This window comes from Aspergillus terreus, genomic scaffold (assembly GCF_000149615.1).
Source record: "Aspergillus terreus NIH2624 scaffold_11 genomic scaffold, whole genome shotgun sequence".
NCBI lineage: Eukaryota > Fungi > Ascomycota > Eurotiomycetes > Eurotiales > Aspergillaceae > Aspergillus > Aspergillus terreus.
Genome location: NT_165934.1, coordinates 896262 through 923962, shown reverse-complemented (window position 1 = coordinate 923962; position 27701 = coordinate 896262). Strand labels below are relative to the sequence as shown.

General features: G+C 54.4%; 10 protein-coding genes across 10 annotated transcripts; 5 read left to right on the top strand and 5 right to left on the bottom strand.

Moving 5' to 3' along the window:
• Positions 1 to 2870: 2870 nt before the first annotated feature.
• chs3 (putative chitin synthase activator (Chs3)) lies at positions 2871 to 5098 on the top strand (the record flags this gene model as incomplete). The annotated part of the gene is made up of 4 exons (XM_001216377.1): positions 2871 to 3731; positions 3766 to 4744; positions 4810 to 5007; positions 5070 to 5098. 4 exons carry the CDS (start codon positions 2871 to 2873, stop codon positions 5096 to 5098), a joined length of 2067 nt encoding a protein of 688 aa, XP_001216377.1.
• Positions 5099 to 6212: 1114 nt separating this feature from the next.
• btgE (putative cell wall glucanase (Scw11)) lies at positions 6213 to 7889 on the bottom strand (the record flags this gene model as incomplete). The annotated part of the gene is made up of 1 exon (XM_001216376.1): positions 6213 to 7889. One exon carries the CDS (start codon positions 7887 to 7889, stop codon positions 6213 to 6215), a length of 1677 nt encoding a protein of 558 aa, XP_001216376.1.
• A 2881-nt stretch (positions 7890 to 10770) lies between these two features.
• On the bottom strand, positions 10771 to 11963 carry ATEG_07754 (HNH endonuclease signature motif containing protein; the record flags this gene model as incomplete). Its single annotated transcript, XM_001216375.1, has 4 exons — positions 10771 to 11079; positions 11138 to 11425; positions 11479 to 11789; positions 11846 to 11963. The coding sequence occupies 4 exons, from the start codon at positions 11961 to 11963 to the stop codon at positions 10771 to 10773; spliced, it is 1026 nt and encodes a 341-aa protein (XP_001216375.1).
• Positions 11964 to 12800: 837 nt separating this feature from the next.
• Positions 12801 to 13604, bottom strand: ATEG_07753 (GNAT family N-acetyltransferase; the record flags this gene model as incomplete). Its single annotated transcript, XM_001216374.1, has 2 exons — positions 12801 to 13460; positions 13530 to 13604. The coding sequence occupies 2 exons, from the start codon at positions 13602 to 13604 to the stop codon at positions 12801 to 12803; spliced, it is 735 nt and encodes a 244-aa protein (XP_001216374.1).
• A 445-nt stretch (positions 13605 to 14049) lies between these two features.
• Positions 14050 to 15488, bottom strand: ATEG_07752 (glycoside hydrolase family 71 protein; the record flags this gene model as incomplete). The annotated part of the gene is made up of 2 exons (XM_001216373.1): positions 14050 to 15354; positions 15408 to 15488. 2 exons carry the CDS (start codon positions 15486 to 15488, stop codon positions 14050 to 14052), a joined length of 1386 nt encoding a protein of 461 aa, XP_001216373.1.
• Positions 15489 to 17080: 1592 nt separating this feature from the next.
• ATEG_07751 (uncharacterized protein) lies at positions 17081 to 17630 on the top strand (the record flags this gene model as incomplete). Its single annotated transcript, XM_001216372.1, has 2 exons — positions 17081 to 17387; positions 17521 to 17630. The coding sequence occupies 2 exons, from the start codon at positions 17081 to 17083 to the stop codon at positions 17628 to 17630; spliced, it is 417 nt and encodes a 138-aa protein (XP_001216372.1).
• Positions 17631 to 19892: 2262 nt separating this feature from the next.
• ATEG_07750 (uncharacterized protein) lies at positions 19893 to 20246 on the top strand (the record flags this gene model as incomplete). The annotated part of the gene is made up of 2 exons (XM_001216371.1): positions 19893 to 20004; positions 20068 to 20246. 2 exons carry the CDS (start codon positions 19893 to 19895, stop codon positions 20244 to 20246), a joined length of 291 nt encoding a protein of 96 aa, XP_001216371.1.
• A 784-nt stretch (positions 20247 to 21030) lies between these two features.
• On the top strand, positions 21031 to 22942 carry ATEG_07749 (uncharacterized protein; the record flags this gene model as incomplete). Its single annotated transcript, XM_001216370.1, has 5 exons — positions 21031 to 21146; positions 21193 to 21932; positions 21979 to 22129; positions 22178 to 22604; positions 22652 to 22942. The coding sequence occupies 5 exons, from the start codon at positions 21031 to 21033 to the stop codon at positions 22940 to 22942; spliced, it is 1725 nt and encodes a 574-aa protein (XP_001216370.1).
• Positions 22943 to 23674: 732 nt separating this feature from the next.
• Positions 23675 to 24541, top strand: ATEG_07748 (polygalacturonase-4 precursor; the record flags this gene model as incomplete). Its single annotated transcript, XM_001216369.1, has 3 exons — positions 23675 to 23920; positions 23976 to 24419; positions 24518 to 24541. 3 exons carry the CDS (start codon positions 23675 to 23677, stop codon positions 24539 to 24541), a joined length of 714 nt encoding a protein of 237 aa, XP_001216369.1.
• Positions 24542 to 25087: 546 nt separating this feature from the next.
• Positions 25088 to 26828, bottom strand: coaT (acetyl-CoA hydrolase ACH1; the record flags this gene model as incomplete). The annotated part of the gene is made up of 4 exons (XM_001216368.1): positions 25088 to 25315; positions 25367 to 26332; positions 26383 to 26623; positions 26686 to 26828. 4 exons carry the CDS (start codon positions 26826 to 26828, stop codon positions 25088 to 25090), a joined length of 1578 nt encoding a protein of 525 aa, XP_001216368.1.
• Between the last annotated feature and the right edge of the window lie 873 nt (positions 26829 to 27701).

Genomic DNA, 27701 nt, shown 5'->3' with positions numbered 1-27701 from the left:
ATGTAGCCGGGTTGGCGCGTTAACTAGCCATCGATATTCACAAGGGATGCTGCGGTTTCGGGCAGTCGGCGAGAATCCGATCGTATACGATCGGTTGCGATCCAGACTGGGAGAAACGAAGGGGAATTGTCTGGCGTGATTAGGCCAAAGCCAGGCCGGTCGAGAGCGATCTGAGGGCCAAAACGAGCGTAAGCAAGCGAGCGACCGAGTTTGAGGATGACGAGGCAGTGATGGACGCCGCGAAGATGGCGAGAATGCCCGTGGTGGATGGAGCGACTGAAGATGGACAGCGAGAGAACGGTGGTGCAGTCGATAAAAAGAAGCAAAGGTAAAGGGGTGGATGAAGGAAGAGAGTCTGGTCAGCGGGACAGACGGTGGTACAACGATGGCCTGGCGCTAATGTTTGATTGTACTAGGCTAGGCTAGCTGGGCTAGATAGAGGGAAAACACCGGGGGGACTTGGGAGTAGATACCCCAGATCAACAACTGGAGATCGGGAATTACAAGAATATCTGACTCCTCTCTAGTTGTCTCGACTCCCGCAAAACTGGAATAATGTGAAGTAACACGGAATGAAGAGATTCAATGCTTTTCCAGTGCACGCAATTTCATCGCTCTCGATGCTTCCACCACGCGATAAATAAAAAGCGTCGCTAGGGGCAATCGGCCGGGGCTAGATCCTGGCTCCGACCAATCGATCGCCACAACGGCTGAGACCCTGACCGGAAGGCCCACTCTCATTGGCTCGTGGTGCCGTCCATTCGCATCTAAACCGTATATGGCATAGCCGCTGGTCTGATCTCGTGTCTCCACCAATCAGCTTGACCTCGGTTAAGCCCGTCTGGAGGAGACCATACCTAAATAGGTACCCAGGTAGATTATGGAATCTGGGGATTGAAAGATTCTCCAAGTCCAACAAACACTCATATCATCGATACTCCATGAAGGAAAGGTACCAAGGTACTATACTGACTGGTTATGTTACAAAATCATATTATTCTCCGACTGCGCATCCTGCCAGGGCCCCAAACGCCACCGTGGCAGGTGTCACAATCGACTACTAGTCCATGCATGTTCCGTATATCGGCAATGGGGAGAAGGCTCCGTTCTATTTTGGGCGAGAGGCAAACCGCCAATCAGCCACAATGCTGAGGAATGATGCACAAGTCGGAAGAAAAGTGCAAGATGAGCAATCCGTATGGTTTCACCTGTATGGAATACAGAGTACAACTCATCAGATAGCTAGGGTAAGCCGAAGGGTCTTTCTGAGAGTTTCCTGCCTAACATGCACCGTACCATGCAGGTGCCTAATCTCAAACCTCCGCCTTCCGAGGACCTGCATAATATCTCACCACCAGTGCACAATCGATTGTCCCCCCCAAGCACTACTGAGCACTACTGCACCGACCACATTCAGCCTCATCGGACACGGGAGCAGATTTCTCATCGCCAATCATCAACCCAGGCCCTCAGCCAGCATCGTGTCTGATGTGTTGGCATTGAGGCTCGTATCCCCAAGCCATCCCAGCCTTACTGCATCGGTCAGCTCGACCAGCTCTCCAACGCTCCTCCACACGCGCCGATCGGATTGCCGTTCGGGAGGAGGATCCAGGGTGCAGGGCAGGATGGAGCCGCCAGGCGGTCTGTGTGCGAATGGAGTACAGGGATGAATGATCGCAGCTCCTGCATACGGAGCAGATGTATATATCTGACAGGAAGGAGCGTCTAGGTTGGCTCTGGAGATCGTATTCTCCTGCAGCGGTGAACTCTAACGTTCATGGATCCAGTGGGGAAACCCTGTTCGGTTGATACCCACGGTTCGTCAGGCGAGAAGACACAACAAATATCCTCCGATGGGAAGGGACTCTTTACGAGACGTGGTTGAACCGATTTCAGCCGCCACAGCCACCACGACTGCAGTCTAAGACTCCAGCCCCAAGCCTCAGAAAGCCCGAGAAGATGATAGACGGGTGGATCGAGACACGACAGAAGATAGACGATGATTTCGGAAGACGAGCTGGTTCTCCCGATCGAGGCAATTGAGTTCCCTCTCTGCCGACCGGAAGCGTGGCAAGACCGAGGGCGAATATTGGAGAATAGTCATCTTGGGGCACCGTTAGTCCTGGATAGCGTCGAGTTAGTCCCCTTTGGGGGCGGTTTAGGGGGGAACTGGCGGAAAACTCGGTGTGTCTGCTGATTAGAACTTCGGCATGTCTCATTAATTTGGACGGAGCTAGAAAATTCAAGCGAGAGGAGGCTTTGGACGGCGGCTCGTCTGGTCTGAGTAAGATGACGGATGAGTTCCTCCTGCAGACGGCGCCTTCATTATTGTACTCCGTATGGCTGCCTGGATAAAAATAACCGCGTTCTTTGTTGCATCGCCGGTACCCCGAGACCCCGTGAGAAAGCGTGGGAGAGGAGGTACCAGCGATGTGCCGCTGGAACAGCCCGTATGGTACAACAAGGTAGCTAGTCCAGAGTAGGTAGGGTACCTAAAATAACCATCCATGGTTCTTTTCTTTTCTCTCTTTCTCTCTCTTCCTTCTGTCTACGTATCTCTCCCTCTCCACTCCAAATATCTTGGATTCTGACTCCTCCTCTCCTCCCTGCAACTCGGTAAAGATGAAACCCCCTCCTTTCCCTCCTCCACTCCCTCACTGACCCATCCCAGACGCTCTCCTCCTTGTCGCTCCAGCAAGTGGACCATCCCCCAGTTGCTCCACGATCATCCCCATCTCTATGTCCCTTTCATAGAGTCTCCTCCATACGTCCTCGTCTGCTCCGTACAGGTCAGACCCGGATCGATTCGGAGTGTCGTCTGTTGATTCATTGTTCGAGAGTATCGCCGACAGCGCCGTGTATCCGTCACCATGGCCAGTCCTGTCGCCGGCGGTTACCCTCAACCCGTCGCCTCGCCTCCTCCCGTCTATCTCCGCTCGTCGCCGCCAGTGTCGTCCGCTCATCAGGAGGCCACCCCCCGATCCACCCCGCAACAACCATTGAACAAGGTGGTCGCCCGCAGACCTCTACCAGACTCTCCTCCTGGGCTGAAGAATGATCGGGAATACCGTCATTCCGCAGTTCCTCCTGTGAGGGTCAACGGTGATGTCCCCCAGTCTCCCGACTCAGAGCATCCGCCCCAGGACGTGTACGACGTGCCGCCGCTGCCAACCGAGGCCTTTTCGTACATGACCATCAGCGACCAGTCGCAGAGCCATGCTGCGCCCCATGCACAACCGCAATCGCAATTCCCCCCACGCCGAGACTCCTACGCCGCCCAGCGCTTCACCGACCCGTCCGCAGGCTTCGGACACACCCCGGCCAGTAGCGGCTCCTGGTCCGTCGTCGACCCCCAGACGAAAGAGGACCATCTCGTCAACACCAGCTCCTCTTCCACCCTCGAGCGCGATGTCCCCGCCGGGAGTAACAACGGCTCCTCGCGGGGCAGCCTCGACAGCGTGCCCGCCGTCGGCGACAGCTACGAACCCCTCCAGTACCACCACCGCCCCTATCAGACCTCGCAGGCCGGGCTGCGCGCCTCGGTCGCCACCAGCTCGTCGGAGAACTTCCTCACCTCCAGCGGGCACCTCCGCCCCGCGCGGCCCCGCTCTGCGTACTCGTACGTCTCGGGACCGCGAGGGCCGCCGCAGCTCGCCGCAGGCCTCGCCGTACCTGCACGCGCGGTCGTCGTCACGCAACTCCACGGCCTCCCCGGACGTGCGGCCGGTCTCGTTTGTCGACCTCCTCAACACCTCTTACCCGCAGCCGGGGCCGGCTCCGGCGCAGCTCAGCAACGCGCACCTCCGCTCGTCGGTGGGCAACAATGCCTCGCTGCTCAGCCACAAGCAAACCTTTGACATGTACCTGGCCAACGTGAAGAAAACCGACGACCCGGCGGTGCAGTACGAGTTCGCCGTGTTCATGGTCAACGCGATGCGTGAGATGCCGGCGGAGGCGCTAGACGACGGAGTCGCGCAAGTGTACGGACGCAAGGGGTCAGAGATCACACGGGCCAGCCTCCTGCGCGAGGCCAAGTCCATCCTCCAGCGACTCGCCGACCGTAGCTACCCATTCGCACAGTACTACCTGGCGGACGGGTACGCATCGGGGCTCTTCAGCAAGGGCAAGGAAGACTACGACCGGGCGTTCCCGCTGTTCGTGGCAGCCAGCAAGCACGGCCACGTCGAGGCGTGCTACCGCACGGCACTCTGCTACGAGTTCGGCTGGGGCACGCGCGTTGAGGCCGCCCGCGCCCAGCAGTTCTACCGCCAGGCCGCGTCCAAGAATCACCCGGGCGCCATGCTGCGCATGGCCAAGGCCTGCCTCGCCGGCGATATGGGGCTGGGCAAGCGCTACCGCGAGGGCATCAAGTGGCTGAAGCGCGCCGCCGAGTCGTCCGACGCCCAGTACAACTCGGCGCCGTACGAGCTCGGCCTGCTACACGAGTCCGGCTACGGCGACGACGTCTTTGCCGATCCGGCCTACGCCGCGCAGCTGTTTACCAAATCTGCGGACCTCGGCCACGTCGAGGCGAGCTACCGGCTCGGCGATGCCTACGAGCATGGCAAGCTGGGCTGTCCGCGCGACCCGGCACTGAGTATCCATTTCTACACGGGCGCCGCGCAGGGCGGTCATGCGCTGGCCATGATGGCGCTGTGCGCGTGGTATCTGGTGGGGGCGGAGCCGGTGCTGGAGAAGGACGAGAACGAGGCGTATGAGTGGGCCAAGCGGGCGGCTGATTTAGGTTCGTTCCCTTTCGTTGGGATCTTTCAGGGCTCCTCAGAACATACCTGTACTAACTGGATCCAGGCCTGGCCAAAGCAGAATATGCGGTCGGATACTTCACCGAGATGGGCATTGGCTGTCGGCGCGACCCGCTCGAGGCGAACGTGTGGTACGTCAAAGCCGCGGACCAGGGCGACGAGCGCGCAAAGCATCGCATTGCGGCCATTCGCGCGGCCGCCGAGGGACAGCATCCAGCGCAGGCCGCTGACGGAAAGCGACGGGGTACGTGACCTATCCCCTGGCACCATCCCTACCGATGATTAGTACTAACTAACGCTGTGTAGATGGCAAGAAACGGTTCGGGATTTTCTAGTAATCATAATATCATAGCGTGCATTCGTGTTTCGATAATCATCACCTGTCATTGACTGTTTGCATCTGGCATATGAATGTACTGTACGTACGTACGGAGTAATAGCATGACATATGGATTCCACAACCCCTGAAGATCGGACCAGGGCTGTCCTCATAGTACTTCATCGATAGTCGTTGAGATCAAGGCATCGCCGCCGATCGCGCTGGGCTGCATTGCAACGGGCCCGTCAGCGCAAGTCGTGGTGTTGATCAGCGGGGGTGTTTCACCGTTCCGTCTGTTTGTGCTGTTCTATTTCGAGCCGCAGGATGTTTGCGTGCTGCTAGTTACAGGGCCCCGATATAAGCGACATCCCTTTCTTCCTGTTTTGATCTTTCTTCAACTTTCATCCCACCGATTCCAATCCCCATTCCCTTCCATCAATTCATCGTCTCGATTCGACTGTCATATAGAGGTACGTAGGGTGTCCGGATGATCGCAGCATGACGTCTAACCACGCACACAGGCACATTCCGGACCTGCATTCCCCTCCGTGCCCTTCCCTTCGCTTCGTCCAACGTTCTTCATTCTTCATCCGACGTCCCTCCATCATCCGCTGTGATCATCATGCGTTTCTTCGCCGTCCTCGCGCTGGCTGCGACCGCCCTCGCCGTCCCTGCGGAACTGGGAACCCAGAAGCTTTGCATTGGTGTAGGTGTGGGACATTAATGGCTATGACGGACGTCGCTGACGAAGAAACACAGTTGAACGACAGATGGTGCAGCAACTCGACCATCAATTATACCTGTTGCGAGCCGTTGGTGTGTGGAAGTGACGCGGTGAGTACCCCAACTCCATGCGTCCGGTCGCAGATACTAATATGATTGCAGCGGTGCCATCGCCCGTACTAGGACAGTATGCAGTGTACAGTAAGGTTGTATACAGAATGAAGCTACTACTCCATAATCATAATTAGCATATACAAAGTAGACGTATCGACTACGTAACATGGACAGATGAAGGAAGCGGCTCGACGCCGGAGAACGGAATCAAAATAAATATAGATCAAAATAAACAAATAAAAGTCACTCCATCACTGCACCCTCCTCTCCACATCACGCCACACAACCCTCATCTAGAACTGGTCGATGCAACCCCAGTACTGCTCAACGTCGAACGCGCCGGGGGACTTCCACAGGTCGTTGGAGAAGGAGAAGAAGACGGACAGGGCGCCGACGTCGTTGCGAAGCGACTTAATGGCCTCGGACTGCTGGGAGGTGCCGGGGATGGCGAGGCCATTGGCTGAACCCTTGCTCGGCCAGCCGGTTTCGAGGTTGATGACGTCCTTGCCGGGGCAGATCTTCTCGAGGATGTCGACCTGGCTCTGGACGAACTTGCCGGCCTGAGAGGCGGTCACCTCGGAGTTGAAGAACGGGTGGATGTTGGCGCCGAGGATGTCGATGGAGCTGCACAGGGCGGAGCCGGACGACTCCCAGACGTTGATGGGCTCGGTGGTGGTGACCTGGCCCGAGTAGCCGGCGGCCTTGAAGGCCTGCTTGGCGGAGGTGATGAAGCTGGCGAGCTCGCTGGCGGTGCAGTAGCCGTTCTGGATGGCCTCGTTACCGACGACGATGAGCGAGACGAGATCCCACTCGGCCCAGTTGGCAATGTCGGTGACCTGGCTCTGGGCGCCGGAGACGCCGGAAGAGTCAATGTAGACACCCAAGATCATGATGAGTCCCTGCTGTTTAGCACCCTCACCGATCCACTCCAGGCTGCTGCAGTCGGTCGAGTAGACGCGCACGTGGGTGAAGCCCTTCTGCTTGATGGTAGCAATATCCTGCAGCACGTCGGCCTTGGACTTGCAGCCGCCCGCGTTGGTGTAGGGCGAGTAGGTCATACCCATCTGGCCGCTTCCGGTGGTCTGGGGGACCTCGGCGGAGGAGCTGGAGCTGGAGGCGGGCACGGAGGTGGTGCTGGAGGGAACCACGGTCGAGGTGGGCACCGCAGTAGTGGTGGGCACCGCACTGGTGGTGGGGGCCGGGGCGGAGCTGGAGGGCAGTTCAGGGTGGAAGGTCGGGCACACGTAGGTGTAGTCGGTGCGGGTGACGGTCACGGTCTGCGCATCCTGGGTGTAGGTACCCGGGGTGAAGGTGGCCGGGGTGGGGTAGACCATGACGGTGCTGGTGGGCACGTAGGTGGTGGTCGGGGGCACAACGGTGTAGGTACCGGCGCTGGGGCAGACGTAGGTGGTGGTCTCGATGACGCTGGTGACGGTGCTGCCGCTGGGCTTGACGGTGGCATAGGGGCAGACCACGGTGGTGGAGGTCTCGACGACGGTGGTGACACCGCCGTAGGTGGCCGTACCGCTGGGGAGCTCAGTGCTGGTGGCGCCGCAGACGGTGGTGGTGTCGGTGACGGTCAGGGTGGTGGCGGGGATGGTGTAGACACCGGTGGAGGAGAAGCTGGTGACACCGGGAGTAGGCAGAGTCACCTCGGGAGTCTCGGGAGTCGCGGTGACGGTGACGGTGCTGGTGCTGGTGGAGTGGAGAGTGGTGGTGACCTCCTCGGTGCTGGTGGTCTCGGGAGCGGGAGCGGGAGTAGGAGTGGCCGAGGGCGTGGAGATGGGCACGAGGGTAGGAGATCCGTAGAAGGTGATGACCTCGGTGGTGCAGCCACAGGTCTCCTCGGGCTCCTGGGCGTGCATGGCGCGACGGTGATGGAAGGAGTCATGACCGCGGCGCATGTGGGCGACGTCGGCGAGGGCGGAGCCGGTCAAGGCGGCCGCCGTGGCCAGAATGGCAGCCTTCATGGTGGTGATGGTATTGGGGGGAGTAAGTTGGGAACGAAGGAATGCCCGCTGAACGAGTGAAGCGGTGGTCAACAAGAAGGGAAACGAAACGACAACTCCGGCTGGAGAGGGGGGGTAGAGGAGGCTTATGAGGGAGGGGAAGGGAGGGAGCGAGATGAAGAAGGAAATAGGAGGAGAAAAAGCGAAAAAGATGGGTTCATATGGAAAAGGGGCATCGTGACTAGCGGCCAAACTAAACACCCGCACTAACGTGGGAAGTGTCCATGGATTGGCCCAGGCGGGGTCAGGTACCCGCCGAGTTAATATTATTCCTTACTAGTAGTATTATTATGGTGGTTGTTGTTGTTGTTATGATTATAGTACTTTTTCTATACCTACTATGTTGCCAGTTGAAGTGTTATTGGTATAATAGACATGCTCATTCTGACTGTCATACACATTTATCTCTCCTTCATATAAGAGTAGTACCTATCTAGGTACCTGTACATTCCCCTATGGTATACATACTCTACTATTACCCTCATTTCCGCGTCCCCACCGTCTCCCCCCAATCGCCGGCCGTTCAGGGGTATTCGTATTCCTTTTCCAGCACTTGCTTTCCTCCAAAATAACGCCCAGCCATGGCGCCCACTATCGGATAGCCAACCTAATCCCCTGATTCACTTTAGTCCGGAGTCTGGCAGTGTCCTCCATCCTCTGTTTCATCTCAGCTGATGCACTCCAGCCAGCCAGTCTCCGGCTGTCAACGGTCAACTACCGATTGCCGACTGCCTGGGGAATAGAATATTCTGTTGTCGTCATCTACAGAGGATATATATCCTGTCGACTCCGTATAGTATCACCGCCAGTCCGATCATCAGGCACCAGCCTGACTCAAAAAACAGAAAAACTCTGCCACCTGCAGCGTCCAACCGACGTGGTCTGGACTCGTCGACGCTGATCGCTCTCCTCCACTGCGGGACGAGGTCGGATCCTCTTGGCAAAACAGAACATCCCCTTGACTTGTTTAATCTCAAAGACGATCGAGAAGAGTCTATCTAGGAAACGTGGTTCGCTGGTGGTGGATGACGGTTCGGTTATCCCCGCCCCCGTAGTACCCATACGTATTACGTGTGGTGGTTGCGACACAAGGCGGTCTGGAGAACAGCTGGAAGAGGACCGCCAACACAGCCCTTATGCAGGTACACACCTGTCCGCTCGTGGGAATTACCTGGGTACCTACCTGTATGTACCTAGTTGGTGTGTCTAGGATGCACCCCTCTACTTGAAATACCAGTGACATCAGACGCAAGGGACAACCATGCTCTTAGATCAACTTTATCTATCGCATGTTTAATTCGACTAAACTTCGCTAAAGAGTCAGATCCTCGATGCTACCAGGCTACCAGGCTACCAGGTTGTTCTGCCGAGAGGTCTGATCCTGACAAACTCTGTCCTGTCCACCCCCTTCTGCTTAGGGCTCGGGTAATATCCCTGAGGGCCTCGCATGCCGAGCACAATAAACATCGGACTACCAAATGTCCTACCATCTGATCTGATCTCTTCTTATGCAGTTCATAGCATCACGAACTCTCAATCTATTCTTCATCTAATTCCCCGCATTGCAATCTATCTGCCTCACCACACTACCCCGTACTCCTGCAGGTTGTAATATATACCGGAATATATATCAGATCACCCTCTCATCCGAGGACAGAATCTATCTATAAATCCTGACACAAGGGTCTCTGAAATCGCAAGAATTCCTCTTAATACAGCCAACGCCGAGTCACAATACCAATGCCAGGAACTACCTGAGTACGTAGTACGCCTTATCTCCCAAGTCAAGGTCGGGCCTGAATGATGTCATCGGCCGCCCTACATGAACTCGAGAAATTGAACGAATCGAACCATCGAACAATGGAAAATTCGACGACCAGGGACCGTCCGACCGTCGTCTCCGGATTGTTAACAACCTTCACCGCGTAGGTTGAAACCCCCCGAAAAATCCTCGAGTGGCGGTCGGGGAAATCCGCCTGACGTCGATTATGTCACCGCCTCACAGCCACCCATCAGACCACCCATAGCCCATAGACCACCCATACATCGTCACTTCACCATGCGACCACCCATGGGGCCTCATCCTCAATCGAGAATTCCAACCTACAAGCGGATGGGCCGACACGGCCGGATCCGGGGCCGACCTCGAGCCTATGGCCTGACTGAAATTTTGTATACTCCGGCGAAGGTATAAATATACCCTCGACAGCTTCAAGTCGCATCTTCACCCACTGCATCAGCAATCTCAATCAGCTCCCAAGGGACAAGCCTTCATATCTCACTCACATACCTCAATCAAACTCTCCAACAATGCCTTCCAACTCCCGCCTGCAGAACGACTACGGCGCTGACCTCTGGGTCCGCGAGTCCGACCACAAGAAGCATGTATGTTGCATTCATTGATGCATTCTCGCTCGGACCTTTCTAACCATCATAGCACCCTACTGCTGGCCGTGGCCTCTTTGCTGGTCTCCAGGATGTCAAGAACTACAATGTTGAGAACGGCTGGGCCAAGCGCAGACCCAGCGAGACCCAGACCGGTGGACTGTGGAGCTTTCTCACGGCTCGGTATGTTCCCTACTACAGTTCACTAGGATGAAGCTGACTGTGACCAGTATCTTTGGAGGCAACTACCGTCCTCCCACCGACACGCACTAGACTCTAGAGCTGGCCTTTTTAGACTTTTCTTCACCTTCCACCCTTCTTTCATTACCTTGATGTATATAATCACGCCTTACGAGTCACCATGCATATAGCGACATAAATCCTTGATTCAATCATACCTCCAAGTTCTATCGCTTAGAATCCATTCAACATCCTGATATAGTCAACGAGTTCGCCGTTAAGTCTCGTTCGAGACCTCTTCCCACCCCGCCAGTCGACCAAACAGTTCCAACTCCATCCTCTCCTCAGCATCTGGCCCTCTCTTGATGATCTCCAGCAGGCTCTCGCCAGCCAGATCAAACTCCCAATCAGGCCACACATCCGGCACCCCCTTCATGTTCTTCAGCACGGCCTGGCGAAAATGCCACCGTAAAAGCCCGTCGCTGACCCGGTGCTGTGGGTTGGCGGGATCCAGCGCATTCCGCTGGAGCCTGCGACCGCCAATACGCTCGACATCCTGGCCAAAGTAGGTAACCTTGTAGCCGTCCTGTCCACCAGTCCGTCAGTCGCAGTGAGTGATAACGTAAGAAGCGGAAGGGGCTTACATCCGGATTGATGGAGAACTTGTAGACGATGAATCTCGTGTGCAAATCACTTTTCATCAAGATGCCGTTCTGCGGCGAGAAGAGACGCGAGCCTCCAATCTCAGCCGCAGGAGCGGTGTCTGTGATCCACCCGTGGAGTTGAGGCGTTGCGTTCCACGTACCCTCCCTCGCCAGAGGCCATATATGTGTGCTCTCGTAACCGCCCCAGTCTTCGCCTTCAGGATGCGGGGTTCCGGTGATCATGCACGCTCCATCGCGGTCTCGGACCTTATCGCGGAATTTGGTGTGCTGTTGCGGATGAGCTTAGAACGCCGGTATTCTCTCTGAAGTGCGGAACGTACAAGGCTGTTGGGGTCGGTCTTCCCTTCGGGAGAAACGCACCGGTGCATGGCTTTTTCCGGGGTTTGCTGCACGCGCAGATACGAGGCGTTGGTGGTCAGCACGGCGTAGTTGCCGACATCCACGTACTGATTGTCTCGTGGGAGCATTCGTTTCACAGACCAGGTGTTTTTCGTTCGGCTGGATTTGGCAAGGCGATAGATTGCCCATCGTGGAGATGAAGATCCCGCATCTTCTAGATCGAGGACGATGGCGGACATGGAGTACAAGTTGGAATTGGTGACGTATCGGTCTTCAGTTCGGATTCGCATTCCTATAGACATCGACGTCAGCTTCCTGCAGTCGAATTACACGACATGACCGTCATACCTGCGAGGTATTTGCCATGGCCGTCGAATAGATGGACATTCCGATTAGGAGCTGTCGCCTCAAGATTCATGACGATTGTTCCCAGCATGGGGGATGTGTCAAACCAGATATGGACCATATAGGGTCCCATGAGCGTGTTCACACTTTTGGTGGTCTAGCGGTCATTTTTGCCTGACATATTCCTGAGACCCGTCTGCGATCTCTGGCGAGGAAGATCGAGAGAGACGTGAGGGCTGATCCATCTTGTCGATAAAGCTCAGGATATATACCTTTCTCATCTAGTGAATAAGGTAGGCTGTTAGTCATCTGATGACTGCATCATGAATTCATTCGGATTTGATTCCCTCCATAGACAAAGAGTGATTGGGAAATATAGTGAAGACGAAACAATTCACAAATATGAACCATCAATCTAACATGATCTCATTCATGAAAAGAGAAGTCCCTCAGCGGTGAAGAGGTGGCTAGTGAAGACTGGGGAATATTTCTGTGGGGACTTCCAGCCTCGCTATTAACTTAGTAGGAAGAAGTCGGAACAAGCCAATCTTGCAGTGCAGAAAGTCGTTGCAAATCGCCAGTGACGACATCCTTTAGCAAAGACCCGACACTCTACAAGCTGTGGGAACAACGGCCCATTGCACCAGAGCGGCATTGATACCTCGCTGAGACATCTTGGTTGATTCGCCTGGGGAAAGGTGGAAACCCGCATACGGAGGTCCATGAGACCTGGACGGTCGTGTGGTAGATGCTGTCTAATATACACTAATGTGAAGTTCGATGAATAGATGGCCTTAGGCGCGTCGAGCTACGTGTGTCTTACTAATTTTCTCCAAAGCACGGGCTGAAATGTTATGAATTCTTTCTCTTCTGAGTTTGGTTTCTAGGTGTTTGGTTTAAACAGAGCTAGTTCTTAAAACCGTTTGCGAAAGAGGCGTGTCACGATAACTTCACAACTTCATGGTTCCTTCACCACAATCGGCCGTAGCATCAACCTCTCGACATGCTTATCTTTCCCCCCTAGCCAATCATCCCAACACATCGACAAGTAGACGGTATCCCGGCCACGATCTGATGGCTTCCCATAAGGCGGCCCCTCTCTTCCATTATGTCCTTTCCCGCGTGCCTCTGCGTCAACCATGACTCGATTCCATCGAAGGATACCCTCCTGCTCAAAGCCCATGCGACGAGCTGCTGCCAGGGACGCCTTATTTGGCGGATCTGCAAGCCACTGCATTCGCCGCAAGCCCAATCCGCCCTGTTCGGGACTGTTCAGTGCGTACTGAAGGAGCAAGCCTACCGCGTGCGTCGTGACGTGGGTGCGTTGGAATGGCGGGAGGATAATGATGTACCCAACTTCGGCTGATAGATGCACTGGGCTGGCAGCCATGTACGACACCATTCCTGCTAGCTGGCCCTCGGGGTCTGCGTCGGATGGAGGCCGTTTCTTATCGATTATGGCAAAGGTGGTCATGCCCGGCGACTGCTTTCCTACTAGATCGACCAGAAAGCCATTGATGAAGTCGTCTCTGGTTTCGTACGGGCCAATGGACATATACTTGTAAAGCTCGGGGTGGTCCTTTGAGCCTTCGAAGTAGGCTGTTGCATGTTTTTCGGGCTGGAACCGGATTAGCATGTAAATGAGATTCAGGGCTCGGAGAAGAGTACAAAGGAGTGAAGGACTAACCTCGAATGGAGTCAATTTCACCGCGTCACTTGATAGGTCTTTCACTGGGAAGCAGAATGTCGTCGTCTGGGCCATGGTGTCTGGTTGTTGTGGAGAGTGGGAGAGGAGGAGGGGTAGCTAGCAGGTGAGCATTGTTGTAGTCGGAACGCGTCAGCGACGAGCATTTCATGCTTTACATATTTCAAGTGCCCTGATGCAACCACACCCGTTGAAAGATTCTTGAACTCCTACCTGGTGATGAATTCTCCTGTCAGAAGAACTTATCCCAGTCTTGAAACGGTCACCCTCTTTCTATCTGTGCAAAGTTCATCCACAAGACAGTATAATTAGATATTGTTTTGAATTGAATGGATGATGAGGTCCTTGGATCAGTGCGGTATGTCCATCCATATTCTATTCCTGATTATCACTGCATACAGTTCGAGCAATGGGCCAATAACTCTCCCTTTTGTTAAACATTAGGAATGGAAAAATTAATAGGTGAAGGTTCATACATCTCTATAACTCAACAGGACAGTGCTCACATCCATTGCATGGCGATAATCCAGGCAGCAGTGACCAGACCGACAATCCCCCCCTCCACGCACGTACGTCCTGCCGCGGACTGTCCTACCCAGGCATTGTAGTTCTGGATGCCTTTGCTCGACGGACAATCAGACGTGATGGGCTCGCCTTCGATCGTTGCTACAGTCTTGCCCTCTCGCACCACCGATACCCGGACCTCCCCAGTACCATTGAATGGCACGCTGCCATGGTATATGCCCTTTCCACCATCGGGGACAGAATCCCATGTCCCTGTTGCCTCTGAGTCGCCCACCTTGACCTTGACCTCAGACGACGAGTTAAGCAACGCGGAGTAAAAAATGCGATCCTCTAGGATCGTCGCCGGCGGGTACTCCCTCTGCCCCTGGTTGGGAGCGTTGCCCGTCGTACCGCCCGTGCGACAAGCGTCGCCAGGATGGAGACGATACCAGGCGACAGCCGTCTCGTTCACAATGGGCAGAGTAGTTTTGTTATCAGCGGACTTGTACTGGTCAATGTAATATGGGAGAAGCGTGCGCCAGGCGTCGTGGGTCATGTTTTGGGCGTAGTTGAAGGGGGATTTTCCGTGTGACGCTCCAAAAGCAACGTATCCGTTGTCTCGGAGTGGCCCGATATAGTGCGACTCGCCGTAGTCATTCCACGAGATGATCTGCACGAACTCGGGCTCGAGCTCGAACACTTGTTGCCAGCGGTCGTGCCAGAGGTTGTCGCCGCGCCATACCCAGTTCTTGTTGAAGCCAGGCATGTTGGTATAGAACCACGGCGAGACCGGCATCATGTAGGCGCGGCCGTCAAGAGCAGCGATGAACTCCTTATCCGCCGTGGTATTGATCGTCCGCGGGCCTTCCGGCCAGGCGTCCCAACTGAACAAGCCGTCGATCACGCTGTGGTTGGCTGCTTTGCGGGGTCCAATGGACGTCCAGTCGGGGACGAAGAAGCAGTCGGTTTCATTCTTAATCTTACGCCAGTCGGTGGCGTTGTTCGCCCCTTCGAACGTTGACACGAACGGCTTCTCGTTGTGCTTGTAGTACGCTGGGTGATCCTTGTACTGAGTGAGGAGTTCGAGGACGTCCTTCTGGGGCCAGTTACCGTTGCCAGCGTAGTCGAAGGAGAAGAAGAGCTTGAAGTTCGCATCCTTGGATATTGAAAAGGCTTTGGACAGTGATTTGTTGTCTAGCTCGTTCGTTGCCATATTAAGAGCGAAGGCGTCGATATTTGCCGCCTGCGCGAGCGTGATATCGTCTTTCCATTCTTGTTCGGAATAGCTGCCAGTATTTCCAACCTATGTGTGGATCAACGAGACCGAAAATAATGACTGGATACTAGATGACATACCATGAAATGAGCGAAAACGGCTTTTGAGTGAACCTGCACGCACGCCCATGATAGAAGGCAAATGATCTGGAGCAGAAACATCATGGAGCTCAAGGGACGGTCCAGGAGGCATGCTACTCAGAACACAACCATCGTATAAATTCCACCGAAAATATGACCCTTGACTTATAAACCGACAAAAGGAAAATTCTACCGAGTGCCCTAAATTAGTAGGGTTCAACTATTGATCGGTTCCTGCATCTCCACTGCAGCTTTCCAGGCGGCATTGCTGTTTTTGGTTTGGTATTGAACACACCCTCTCGGGCTACATGCTAAAAGGCTCTAGTTTAGGTCCCTAGGAGTAGAAGCCACCAATAAAATATACTCGTCTGAGAACTCCAAATGTGCGCTGTCACACTGCTGTCAGGGCGTACAGCGTACAGCAGTACTCGAGGATCTGGATAATATGATGTGTCCCGTCAAGGGGGATGTATATGACAGGTACTCTTTTGTTTCCTTTGCGATGGGCCAGCATATGACATAGAGCTAATAGACCATATGCAAGAGCTGTCTGGTTTATGACTCTTCCACTTAACCGACAGTGGACTGTCGCGATACCGTCAATCGCAAGCAGTAAATATCTGTCCAGGTGTCCATATATGGCGGGCCCTAGGGCCAGGATGTACTTAGAGCTCGAAAAACAACTTGGCTAAGTACGACACAGTAGATTGTACAACTGTAACCGAGCAGAGACCGCTATAAGGTATAAGCCCACACTTTCCCAAAGCCTTGGGCTTCTCGATTCGCTTCATGGGTGCCGCATTCAACCCGCTGGACCCATTTGGGCGCCGCTGAATGTCTACATTTTGCAATTTTGAGCCATTTGCCCGCCCCAAGCCCTGCTTTAGATGAAGGGGGCAGTCGCTATGCCCAGGAGTAATTAGAGCACTAATGACCTTATAGATGGATGCAGCATACGGCACCGCAATCTCTCTAGAATCTGATTCTTTAAGAAGACATGGTCAACGTTAGATAGAAATTCCCAGTCTTCAAAGATACCCGCGAGGCGCATCTTTCGCTTGCCATTCCTCTCGGAGGTTTAGAAAAGGAAACGTCAAGAAGCACTCTATTATGGACAATCATACGTCAGCTAGAGTTATGCACGCAACCCGAGCAACGTATTTCCCAATCGCCCCGCTTAACTTCATTGCACAGTGCACTCCAGTATAATAGGATTCAAATCTTTTGGGCGATACCGAGGCTTGCTTTGTTCTCTTTTCCTCCCGCTGTTGCACGTCTTTGTCTTTCTCGAATCCTTGTAAGATTCCGTCTTTTGCATGGCATTGTTCCTTTGGTGACCCAGTTGATTTATTTATGAGATCACTTAGGGAGCATTGTTGCGGGATCTATCCTTCACTCTGATCTCAGGGATATTCCTGTCTTTGCTCCATATCAAACAATGAGTCCAACTCCATAGATAGAACCCCCGCAAGATAAGGGAATCTGCCTATATAAAGAAACACATGAACAGCTTCAATTGGGACAGGCCACAATATAAATACTTCGTCACTTCTCCTAGATCAGACCTTCACTATCTTCTGTCTATCCCATTCCGAAAAACACCTCCGTCCTATCTCAATCAACATTCCACATCCCCAAACCAAACCCTTACTCGCCGATCTCCACCAGCCAAAATGGCTTATCCCGAAATCTATATCCACAACGACGAATACTGGATCACCACGTGGGTTATCATCTCCATTACTAAATCCTTGAAAGGACCATCGACTGAGCGCAATCGCATCCAGGCTGCTCTAGACACTCTCAACGGCGACATGGACTTTTTCATTGCGCATAGCCCTCCAATTCTTACGCGCCCCGAGGACCGCTTTGTTGTTCAGGTCGAGTTGCTCTATGGGGCTGTTGACGCCCTTGGTGCCGCCCGCACCTTGGCTATCGACGAGCTGGAGCATAGGCTCTCCCTGCTCACTGGTTCAGTCTGTCAGTCGGGAGTTGATGATGCTGACCCCGAGCCGTGTAACTGATGCCTCTGAATTCAATCGTTTTGACGTCCGGAATCTCCAAAATGTGACTTATGTCTCGATGGACACTGACAATTCTCCATTTGTGCTAGACTCACACCAGTCCCACGGGGACAGACTCATGGCCAAAGGCCACGTTGCTGCAAAGTCACCGCGGGTAGAAATGGTTTGGATAGTAGGGCCCAGTTCAAGCGAGGCCTAGTGATGTCCTAGGTGTACTATCTACGATAGTTGGTGACTCACTACAGATTAGGTGACATAAATGCGATGATTGTGCTTATCGCTCAATTGAACTCGGACTCCGTCCCTCTAACAAATCGTATTTGGTTCATGCGTAGTATTCCGTAGTCCATTTTCTGCCTATGTGCGCTAGGCACGGGGACGGCTATCATAGGCATAGTGCTCCGCCAGCAGCAGGATAGCTCGTTCCCTCTAAAAACGCCTCTGAATGTTCGAAAAATCGTTTCATAGCCATATCGAGTTCGTATAGCTTCCCAGGTCTGTCTGTGTAGTCTCTTTCTACACGTTTAAACGTTGAAGGGGTAAAGCGCCTTGAGTACTGCAGATCTGCTGTTCACCTTGTCCAGCAGTGCTAAGCAAGGCATACAAAATCCTATATCCGCGGGGCTGTTTGCGACTGAGACCAATCTCATCTGCATGCACCCGACAACGGCCCCAGAACTGCATTAGGCTAGGTAGCCTGCCGTCAGCATCAACTAGTAGGGTTCTGTCCAAATAGTCTCAAAACCAAGAGAACGTAGCTATATGAATCATGCATCGTTGGTTGGCAGTGTATAGAGGGTCGATATACATTTCTCCAGACTCACTCTGGATACCATTTGCACTCTCAGACTGTGCGCCAGGCATGAATATACGGCAAGTCCAGTCTGTCTCAAGTGAATTTGCAAAGTCTCTCTCAACCCCAGCCGAAGTCTCGATCCTGAGATCCTTTTGCGATGGGGACCCCTTCATGCCAAGATGGAGGTGCCACTAGCACTATAGGCCAGATGTAACCTTGAAGGTATTCCAACAGCATCTCCATCAGGAACGACAATACTACTGGTGGACAACCTTCTTGAGGAATGCTGGACTGACTGTTGAGCTTGGCCCCAGGGTCTCGTCAGCGCTAAGCATCGCCCGGGAGGTCCCCGCCACTTGGGCGACTGCTTCGCAAGCTAAGTGGCTCGGGATGCGATCGTCTTGGCTGTGTAGAGCTTCCGATGCAGATCTCTAACAACCAACAGCACTGCGCACGAATGAAGCCGGTGTCTTTTCAGAACAGTTGGAATAAAGGCCTCACACAGCCCCATGAATAAACCTTCTCCGTATTTCTGACGCAGACAGGGACGCATTCTTCGAACAAACCAACAAGACAGGTGGTGTTAATTGGTCCTTTCCAAATGCACTGTTTGAGCCCCTTGGCCGGAAGCGATTTAGCTACAGCTTGGCGCTATCTCCTGCAGGGTCTCACGGGCTTAAAACTATCTCCACAACACGGCTAAACCTCACCAGATCCACCTCGAGACGGGTACATCACGGCCAATTCAGGCAAAACACCGAGGCTCGAACGGCCCCCATTTCTTCTATCAGAGGAGCATTTCGGTGCACTTCCGAACGTCCAATTAGCCACTTTCTAGGTCGTGGTCTGGCCATTCATCTGTCCAGGCAACTAACTCAACCTGCCGTTGAGCGGCTGGTTCAGGAACAACCTCTGGACTGCCCATGTATTGCCCCATAAGAGAGCTAGATCCGGGGTTAGAGCTCGCCAGCGAGTACTACGTCTTGTCCAATGGGTTCTGATCCTGGCGTTGGGATCGGCAGATCTCGTGGCTCAGAATAAGCGACCTATCCAATGGTTGATGTGGCCTGGCCTTGTTCAAGATCTAGATCATGCACATATCCAACTTTCAACCTTATTATGCATACCGTGGAGATGCAATCCTACGTGTTCTGGCCCCTCGACCTTTCCCTTTGTGACTTACCTAGCTATAGGCTCGGAAGATTTGCAGAAGTGATGAACTGTTAAGCAATCGAGTTAGAAATTCCGGTGCTTCATCATTGACGCAAGTCTAGGAGATCATGACATCAAGATAGAGACAGAAAGAAAGAACACACAGAGAAGACGCACATCATGAGAATACCGATATACGTCTCTATCTTCAACCTCATGTTCCTGCGTGTCTCACCATCTTTCACCGCATATCCAGTGTAACGTCAATCTAACTACCAGAGGCGAAGCAACCAAGAAATTTGGGGGCCGTTGGATGTAGGCAGACTCACCTCAATGAGGGATTTATCTCTTCACATCAACAGGACGGCTTGAGGGTGAATGGGGGCCAAAGAAGAAGGTCTATATAAACCTCCCCAAATTCTACCCAAGTCCTCTCCCATCCATCATCACTCAAGCTCTCAATCACAAACAATCAGTTTCAATCTCATAACAACCAACCTCCAACCCTTCAAAATGAAGTTCACCACCATTGCCCTTGCTGCTGCTGCCTCCCTCGCCTCCACGGCGGTGGCCGCCAACTGCCAGACTGGTCTCCAGTACTGCGGTTACGTCCTCCTCAGAAAGGGTGCGTTGTCCCAAACAGCCAGCTCCCTCTGACCGCGGTGACCTCGAAGCTGACTGAACCCAGGCAACTACTACGCGCAAATCGCCCAGGCTCTTGACGATGCCAACATGCCCACCGACCCCTCCCACATCCAGAACACTCTGTTCCAGTGCGTTGGCGGACCCAACGGTGATATTGATATCATCAGATACTGCGGTGCCGCCTGCCAGGATGGTGGCAACAACCACAGCGACACCTGCTAAATGGCTGACTCCTGATCGATTCGCATCCGTGTTCCGTCACAGGCTGCCTGTTGTCAACCCTCAGTTTGTGAGCATGCGATGATCAAGGATTTGGTGTCAGTATCTGGAATTGTGTCTGTTGAAAATTGATTTGGACATGGTGGTTTGCGTGCTTTTTTTCCTTCGACCTTTGTTTGTTGATGCTGGAGATCCATCTTGTATGTAGCCTTCTGCAGATGTTGGCATCGCGTCTATAAGCCTCAATTGCAACCACCATACTCATCTGGATATTTGGCGAATGCCTTCGTAGCACTGCAATAGCCCAAGTGATGTGAGGTGTATATGCGTATACCTCTGAACAATCTCCAACACTCCTTCAGAGCACTCGTATAAACCTAGATCCCACGGATGGCGGCTCGACATGTCATTTTTCCCACTGCCCCCCGACCTGCCGGGACGATCGTCTGCAGCATTGCATCACCCGCCAGCTTCCATCCGATCTCGTGGGGTTAAACGCGCTCTGCTATCCATCGATCGATCGATCACCGCGTCGTCGGTTGTGACATCGCATATATCTATGCTGATAATCGCCATGCGGCGCGGCCTGTTGAGCCGGTCCGCCGCCCATCGCGACGTCAAAGCTGACAGGCTCATGTTCTAATGGTTCCAGAAGCCATGCCACGGAGGGCTATCATCTGACGGATCATTCTGTTGGACGGAGGCTCCTGACGGTCGACACTATGGCGCCGCTATTAAATGCGTCTACGGCCGTTCGTGTCCGTCAGTCTTGGACGGCACGCTCACAATGACAAAGCCCAGCATGGATTTCGGCGCATACACCAGTTTTGATGCAGAGTCCCTGCGCTCATACTCGTCCAACATCCTACCTGATTGGGCGAGCGAGTCGGGGCGAGAATCGCGGTAAGTCCCTATCCCGCGGCTCGCGAGCATCCCACTGAACAAGCAGAACCGACCGACTCCTATCGGACTTCCCTCAACCCCCGTGGCGATCCCACAATGTCGACACTGTCCCAGAGAACCCCGCGCCCCCCAGCCCCAAGCCATCCGTCAAGACCCTCCGCCGAAACTACATGATCAACGAATTCCCGCTCCTCCAGGCGCGGAACCCCTTCAACGGCACCGACGAGTTCAATCCGATCAGCGAACTCGGCGCCTCCTACGACCTGATCGCCCCCTACGATGGCTGCGACGTGCCGCTCCACGAGCTGGAGAAGATGGGCGACGTCATGTTCTCGTCCGAGCACATGCTGACCATCCTCAACAACCCGCGGTATCTGGCGCGCTTTCGCGAGTTCCTCGCCGATGAACGGCCGCGTTCGCTGCCAACCCTCACATATTACCTGAACACCCGCAAGGCGCTGAAGGCGATCAACTATGCGAACGCGCTTGTGCGCCGGTCTGTCGACGCGCCGCCGCCGTCGGTGCACACGGGCGACGGCTTGGTCGGGGCTACTGTCAATGCGAAGCTGGAGGAGCGTCTGCGGGATGCGCTGGATGCGCTGACGGCGGAAGAGCTGCCGGCCTTCATCACCTCGCGATGCATCACCATCACGAGCCGGATTGTGGAAGCGCGGGTTCGCGGCACCCTGCCGCCGAAGTTTCAGGGCACGTCGGATGGGCTGGCGGAGGTGTTCTGCTTGACGGATCCCTCGCGGCCGGATAACCCTATCATATTTGCATCAGAAGGTTTGTGTCTCCTTACGGTCGAATGTTCGCCGTCTGACGAGGACAGAATTCCACCGGACTACGCAGTATGGCATGGACTATGTGCTAGGCCGCAACTGCCGGTTCCTGCAGGGACCGAAAACGAACAAGAACAGCGTTCGGCGCATTCGAGAGGCCATCCAAGATGGGCGACATCATTCAGAACTGTTCCTCAACTAGTACGCATCCGCTCAGCCTTCTCACGTTCTGTACTAATCACGTTACAGCCGACGCGACGGATCCCCGTTCATGAACCTGCTCCAATGCGCACCATTATGCGACAGCCACGGCCAGATCCGCTATTTTATCGGCGCACAAATCGACGTGTCCGCACTGGCTATGGAAGGGGCGCAGCTGGAGTCTCTGCACGAGCTACTCGAGAAGCAGCAGTCCCACGACGCAATAACAGTGGCGGAAAAGCCCAAAGACGAGTTCCGCGAGCTGGCCGAGATGCTCAGTCCCCAGGAGCTGGTCGGGGTCCGCGCACACGGAGGAGACCTGTTCCATCCCGCTGTGAGCCATATGCAGACGTCCCGCGGCGCTCGCGGATGGATGCAGCCGGAGACGTTGGTGGAAGATGACGAGGAGGTTCTTGAATCGGGCGACATCAAGCCTGCTTTCTTTCGGGGGTCGTTGATTGGAGCTTACGAGAATGTGAGGGCATGATTCTACACTGTTCCAGCGATGCTAACGCTCGATAGTACCTCCTGGTCCGTCCGTATCCTTCCCTCCGCATTCTGTTCACGTCTCCTTCGCTCCAAATCCCGGGCATGCTGCAGTCTTCGTTTCTGTCCCGGATTGGGAGCTCGTGCATGGTCAGGGATGAGTTAGTGCAGGCGTTCATGTGTGACCGGAGCGTGACAGCGCGGATAAAGTGGGTGACGCGGTATAGCCCCGAAGGGCGTAATCGGTGGGTGCATTGTACTCCATTGCGCGCCAGTAATGGGAAAGTTGGGGTGTGGATGGTTGTTATAGTGGATGATGACGATTGATGTTGTTCTTCTGTAGAATAGTTCTGGATACTTTGCTTGCATCATGTTGATTCTGGGCATTTGACTTGTATATATAACGAATCTACTGCTACTCGCAAAGAGAACAGTAAAATGAACTCGCTTCTCGTGAAATCAATGAATCTCCTATCTGGTGGCCTGATATCTCTGTTTACTTCTAAACAGGATTGTATACAAGAAACAGCTCCCCACAGACTTACGCACTCCTATCCATAATCCCCTTAATTTCACTATTCTCCCAGGTACCTACAGCAGTATCATTTCCCCCCATACTAAACATGAAGTGGCGCCGAAGTGCCCATCCTGAAACCACCTACGGAACAACTCGATGATTTTCCACCACTCATTTGAGCCGTGGTGAAACCAGCACGGAGACCTCATCCCGTCCAGAATCTCCAGCATGCGCATACCCCAGAACCCCGAAAGAAGCTTTCTCGGCGAAATGCTTGTCTTCCCGCCGTGTCTGATATCGCTTCATTCTGCATGCTCTCTATTTACCACCAATGGCACCCCCTCCACACACTCCACCACGAGACCATTGGAGGAGAAACGACCCCTGGCGGTCTTCAGCCTACCTGCAATCCCTCGCACTCCACTTCGTCCGCAATCTGAAACTACACCCACACATCTACTGTATATAATCCGGCTACCCTCCATCATGACCTCCCAGCTCACGCCCCCAATCCTCAAAACAAGCCCTCTACACCACTCACAATGCGGTCCTTTTTCTCATTGGCGCTCATCGCCTCGGCGACAGGCATCCTCGCCTCGCCAGCAGACCCAATGATCACAGCCTCGCCGACCCTCGCCAAACGCGCCACGAGCTGCACCTTCTCTGGCTCCAACGGCGCCGCCTCCGCCAGCGCCTCGCAAAAGGCCTGCGCGACTATGGTGCTGTCCGCGCTCGCCGTGCCCTCCGGCACGACTCTGGACCTGAGCGACCTAGCCGACGACACCACCGTACTCCCCTCCCCCTTCAACATCACATTCGAAGCGCAAGCTAACTGATGCGCAGGTGATCTTCGAAGGCGAAACAACCTGGGGCTACAAAGAATGGTCGGGCCCGCTGCTCCAGATCTCCGGCAAGGGGATCAAAGTGCAAGGCGCGTCGGGGGCGGTTCTGAACCCGGACGGCGCGCGGTGGTGGGACGGAGAGGGCAGCAACGGGGGCAAGACGAAGCCGAAGTTCTTCTACGCGCACGACCTGAGCGACGCGAGCATCACGGATCTGCACATCACGAACACGCCCGTGCAGGCCGTCAGCATCAACGGGTGCGACGGGCTCACGGTCACGGATATGACGATCGACAACTCGGCGGGGGATAGCGCCGGCGGGCATAATACGGACGGATTCGATATCGGCTCTAGCTCGGATGTGACCATTACCGGGGCCAAGGTGTATAACCAGGACGATTGTGTGGCGGTGAACTCGGGGACGGGGGTGACGTTTAGTGGCGGGGTTTGCTCGGGCGGCCATGGGTTGTCGATTGGGAGTGTTGGGGGGCGGTCGGATAATACCGTTGATACGGTTACTTTTAAGGATTCGACGGTGAAGAGCTCGACGAATGGTATGTTATGTGATTATTTGGGGTGGGAATGGGTGTTGACACAGACAGGAATCCGCATCAAAGCCAGTGCTGGCGACACCGGGACGATCAAGGGCGTCACGTACTCCGGGATCACGCTGAGTTCGATTTCAAAGTGCGTTCCCATATCTTCTATGCTTGGAATGCGTTCTAACCCGGCTGTCAGGTACGGTATCCTCATCGAACAAAACTACGACGGCGGCGATCTCAAGGGCAGTCCGACCTCCGGCATCCCCATCACCGACCTGACGGTCGAGAACATCTCCGGCGCAAGCGCCGTATCATCCAGCGGCTACAACATCGCCATTGTCTGCGGCAGCGGCGCCTGCTCGAACTGGACCTGGGAGAGCGTCGATGTCACCGGTGGAAAGGACTACGGGAGCTGCCAGAATGTTCCCAGCGTTGCTTCTTGTTCTACTTGATAGCCTACTACACACCTACGTCTCGCTCATCCCAATGCAAGACATGAATTTCATTACTATGTGTTGTACAAGCATTACCCAATTCCCAACCCGCATCTAATCTGTACACTCTATCAACTCTAATCCCAGCTCTTGATCTTCATGGTACCGTTCTCCTGCAGGTTCTGGTGCATCTTGAACGCCTGGAAGAGCAGGTGCGGCTCGTGGCCCATGCCCTTCTTCAGACACTCATACTCAGCGCGGTCGAGGTAGTCCGTCAGGATGGGCTGGTACTCGGGGTGGGCGCACTGCTTGATGATGACGCGGGCGCGCTCGCGGGGAGACAGGCCGCGGACGTCGGCGAGACCCTGCACAGATTAGTATCAGCTCTTTAATACAGCCACGGAAGGGCAACATACCTGCTCGGTAACAACAACATCCAGATCATGCTCGGTCTGATCGATATGGGTACAGAACGGGACGATGCAGCTGACACCGGTGGGATCGGTCTTGCTGGGCCGCGACGAGGGCGTGTGCATGATACTGTACTTGGAGCTGCGGAGGAAATCGGCGGAGCCACCGAGACCGTTGAGCATGCGGGAGCCCATGACGCAGGTGCTGTTGGCGTGGGCGTAAATGTCGACCTCGACAGGGGTGTTCATGCCGATGCAGCCGAGACGACGGATGATTTCCGGCGAGTTGGACACCTGCTGGGAGCGGAGGAGGAGCTTGCCGGCGTAGCGTTCCCAGTTGTCGTAGAAGCGCTTGAAGCCGTCGGGGGAGAAACGGATGGAGGTGGCCGTGGCGAAGTCGAGGTTTCCGCTGTCAAAGAGATCCAGGAAGGAGTCCTGCAGCACCTCAGTCCAGACCTTGAGGTTGGTGAAGTCGGCACCGCCCTTGCTGAGGCCGCCAATGACGGCGTTGGCGATGTTGCCGATGCCGGACTGAATGGGGAGAAGGTTGGGCGGCAGACGGCCGTGGTTGACCTCGTGCTTGAGGAACTCGATCAGGTTGGTGGCAATGGCCTGCGAGGTGGCATCCTCGGGGGCATTAGGCTGGGTCTGGTCCGGGTAGTCGGATTCCACGATGGCGACGACCTTCTCCGGGTCGACGGGGATGTGCGGAGTGCCGATGCGGTCCTCGGGCGACAGAATGAGGTAGGGCTTGCGACGGGGCGGCAGCTCCGACATGGTGATGTCGTGCAGACCCTCGAAGGACGGGCTGGCAGTGTTGACTTCGATAATGATCTTGTCGGCCATCTGGACGAGTTCGGGAGAAGCACCCACGGAAGCGCCGGGAATGATACCACCATCCTCGGTGATGGCAGAGGCCTCGATCACGGCAACATCCAGCTTGTTGTTGGGTTTGTTCAGGGTGTACCATCCCTGGTATTGTTAGATGTATCCGTCACTCCAATGGAGAAAGGCAGACATACGTAGACCAGGTCAGACGGGAACATGCTGAGATGCTTATCGAAGAACTTCATCTGACCAGAGTTGATGCCCTTGGCGATTTCCTTGCCGACCTGATGCGGACTGCGACGCTCGATCATGTTCAGGCGAGCCCAGCGGTTCTCGGTCTCTGCACCGGACGAGGCGCCTACGAAGAGGGTGTAGCGCAGCTTTCCCTGGAGGCTGTTCTTCTCGACGTGGTCGGCCAATGCCGTGGGAACTTTCCTGTCGCAGACTCCATTAGTAACAATTCGCCTGATTGAACGCAATTCAAAGAAGAAACCTACTTGGGGTATCCCACACCCGTGAATCCGGACCAGCCGATGTACGAGCCATGGGGAAAGAGGTCGATGAGGTCTTCAGCCCTAGCCAGCTTCTTGAGGTAGGAAGGCCGTCTGACACGGCTCTTCAGCAGAGCAGAAGCAGACATTGTGAAGAGGGGGGGATGGAAGAAGGAAAGAAAAGGGGGGAGTGGAGAGGGACGAATGGTAGAGGGAGAGGGAGAAAGGAGAAGAAGACGAAGAGAGGAGGGGGAGCCACAAATAAGTACTTCTCCCCCGCCATGCCCCGGGCTGCAGGTGGAGAGAGCGAGCTCCCTCTGGCCGGAAGAAGGGAGCTTACATGATTGATTGATTGTTGGGGAGGGAAATGTCTTACTGACGTACATTGTAGTGAATGGTTCAAAAGTACATGGTTCTGTTCTATCTACATGTTTCTATCTTCCACTCCAACCAGCTCAATTCCCCAGGAGATGTTGGATTTCCCCAGACTCCAGATCGATTCGATCCGTTCTCTCCAGCTGGACCAGTGTCCATCATGGAATTATAAAACGAGAAGGGGAGAAAAAAAGTGGAATGGAGACTTCAGGGCCAGAAGGATGTTGACGTCACCTCGGCGATGGCTCGGCTTTTTCTCGATCTGCATTTCCCCCAAGAGAATGACAAACAGTGGAATGGCCTGGATGAATGGGGGCCACATACCCTGTAGTGAAGTAGGTGTATCTTATATGTCCTTATAGCCCATCCCCGTTACTTGGATTAACGAGAATCGACTCAACTGCATTCATCGTGCTGGGAAGAAAAGCGATAAAATAAAGTGAGGTGTCGATCCCGAAATTAGTCCATCGGCCCAGTCTCGGCCTGTATCGGCTATCCGCCTTCGGCCACACGGAGCTTTCATGGATAGCCGTCGGTTCTACCCTCCTTATTCTACCTACTATATTGTACAGCATACCAAAGATACCAAAGCAAATGGAAGGAGACTTTATTGAACAGACCCGTAAAGTACACGTACAAAACACAGA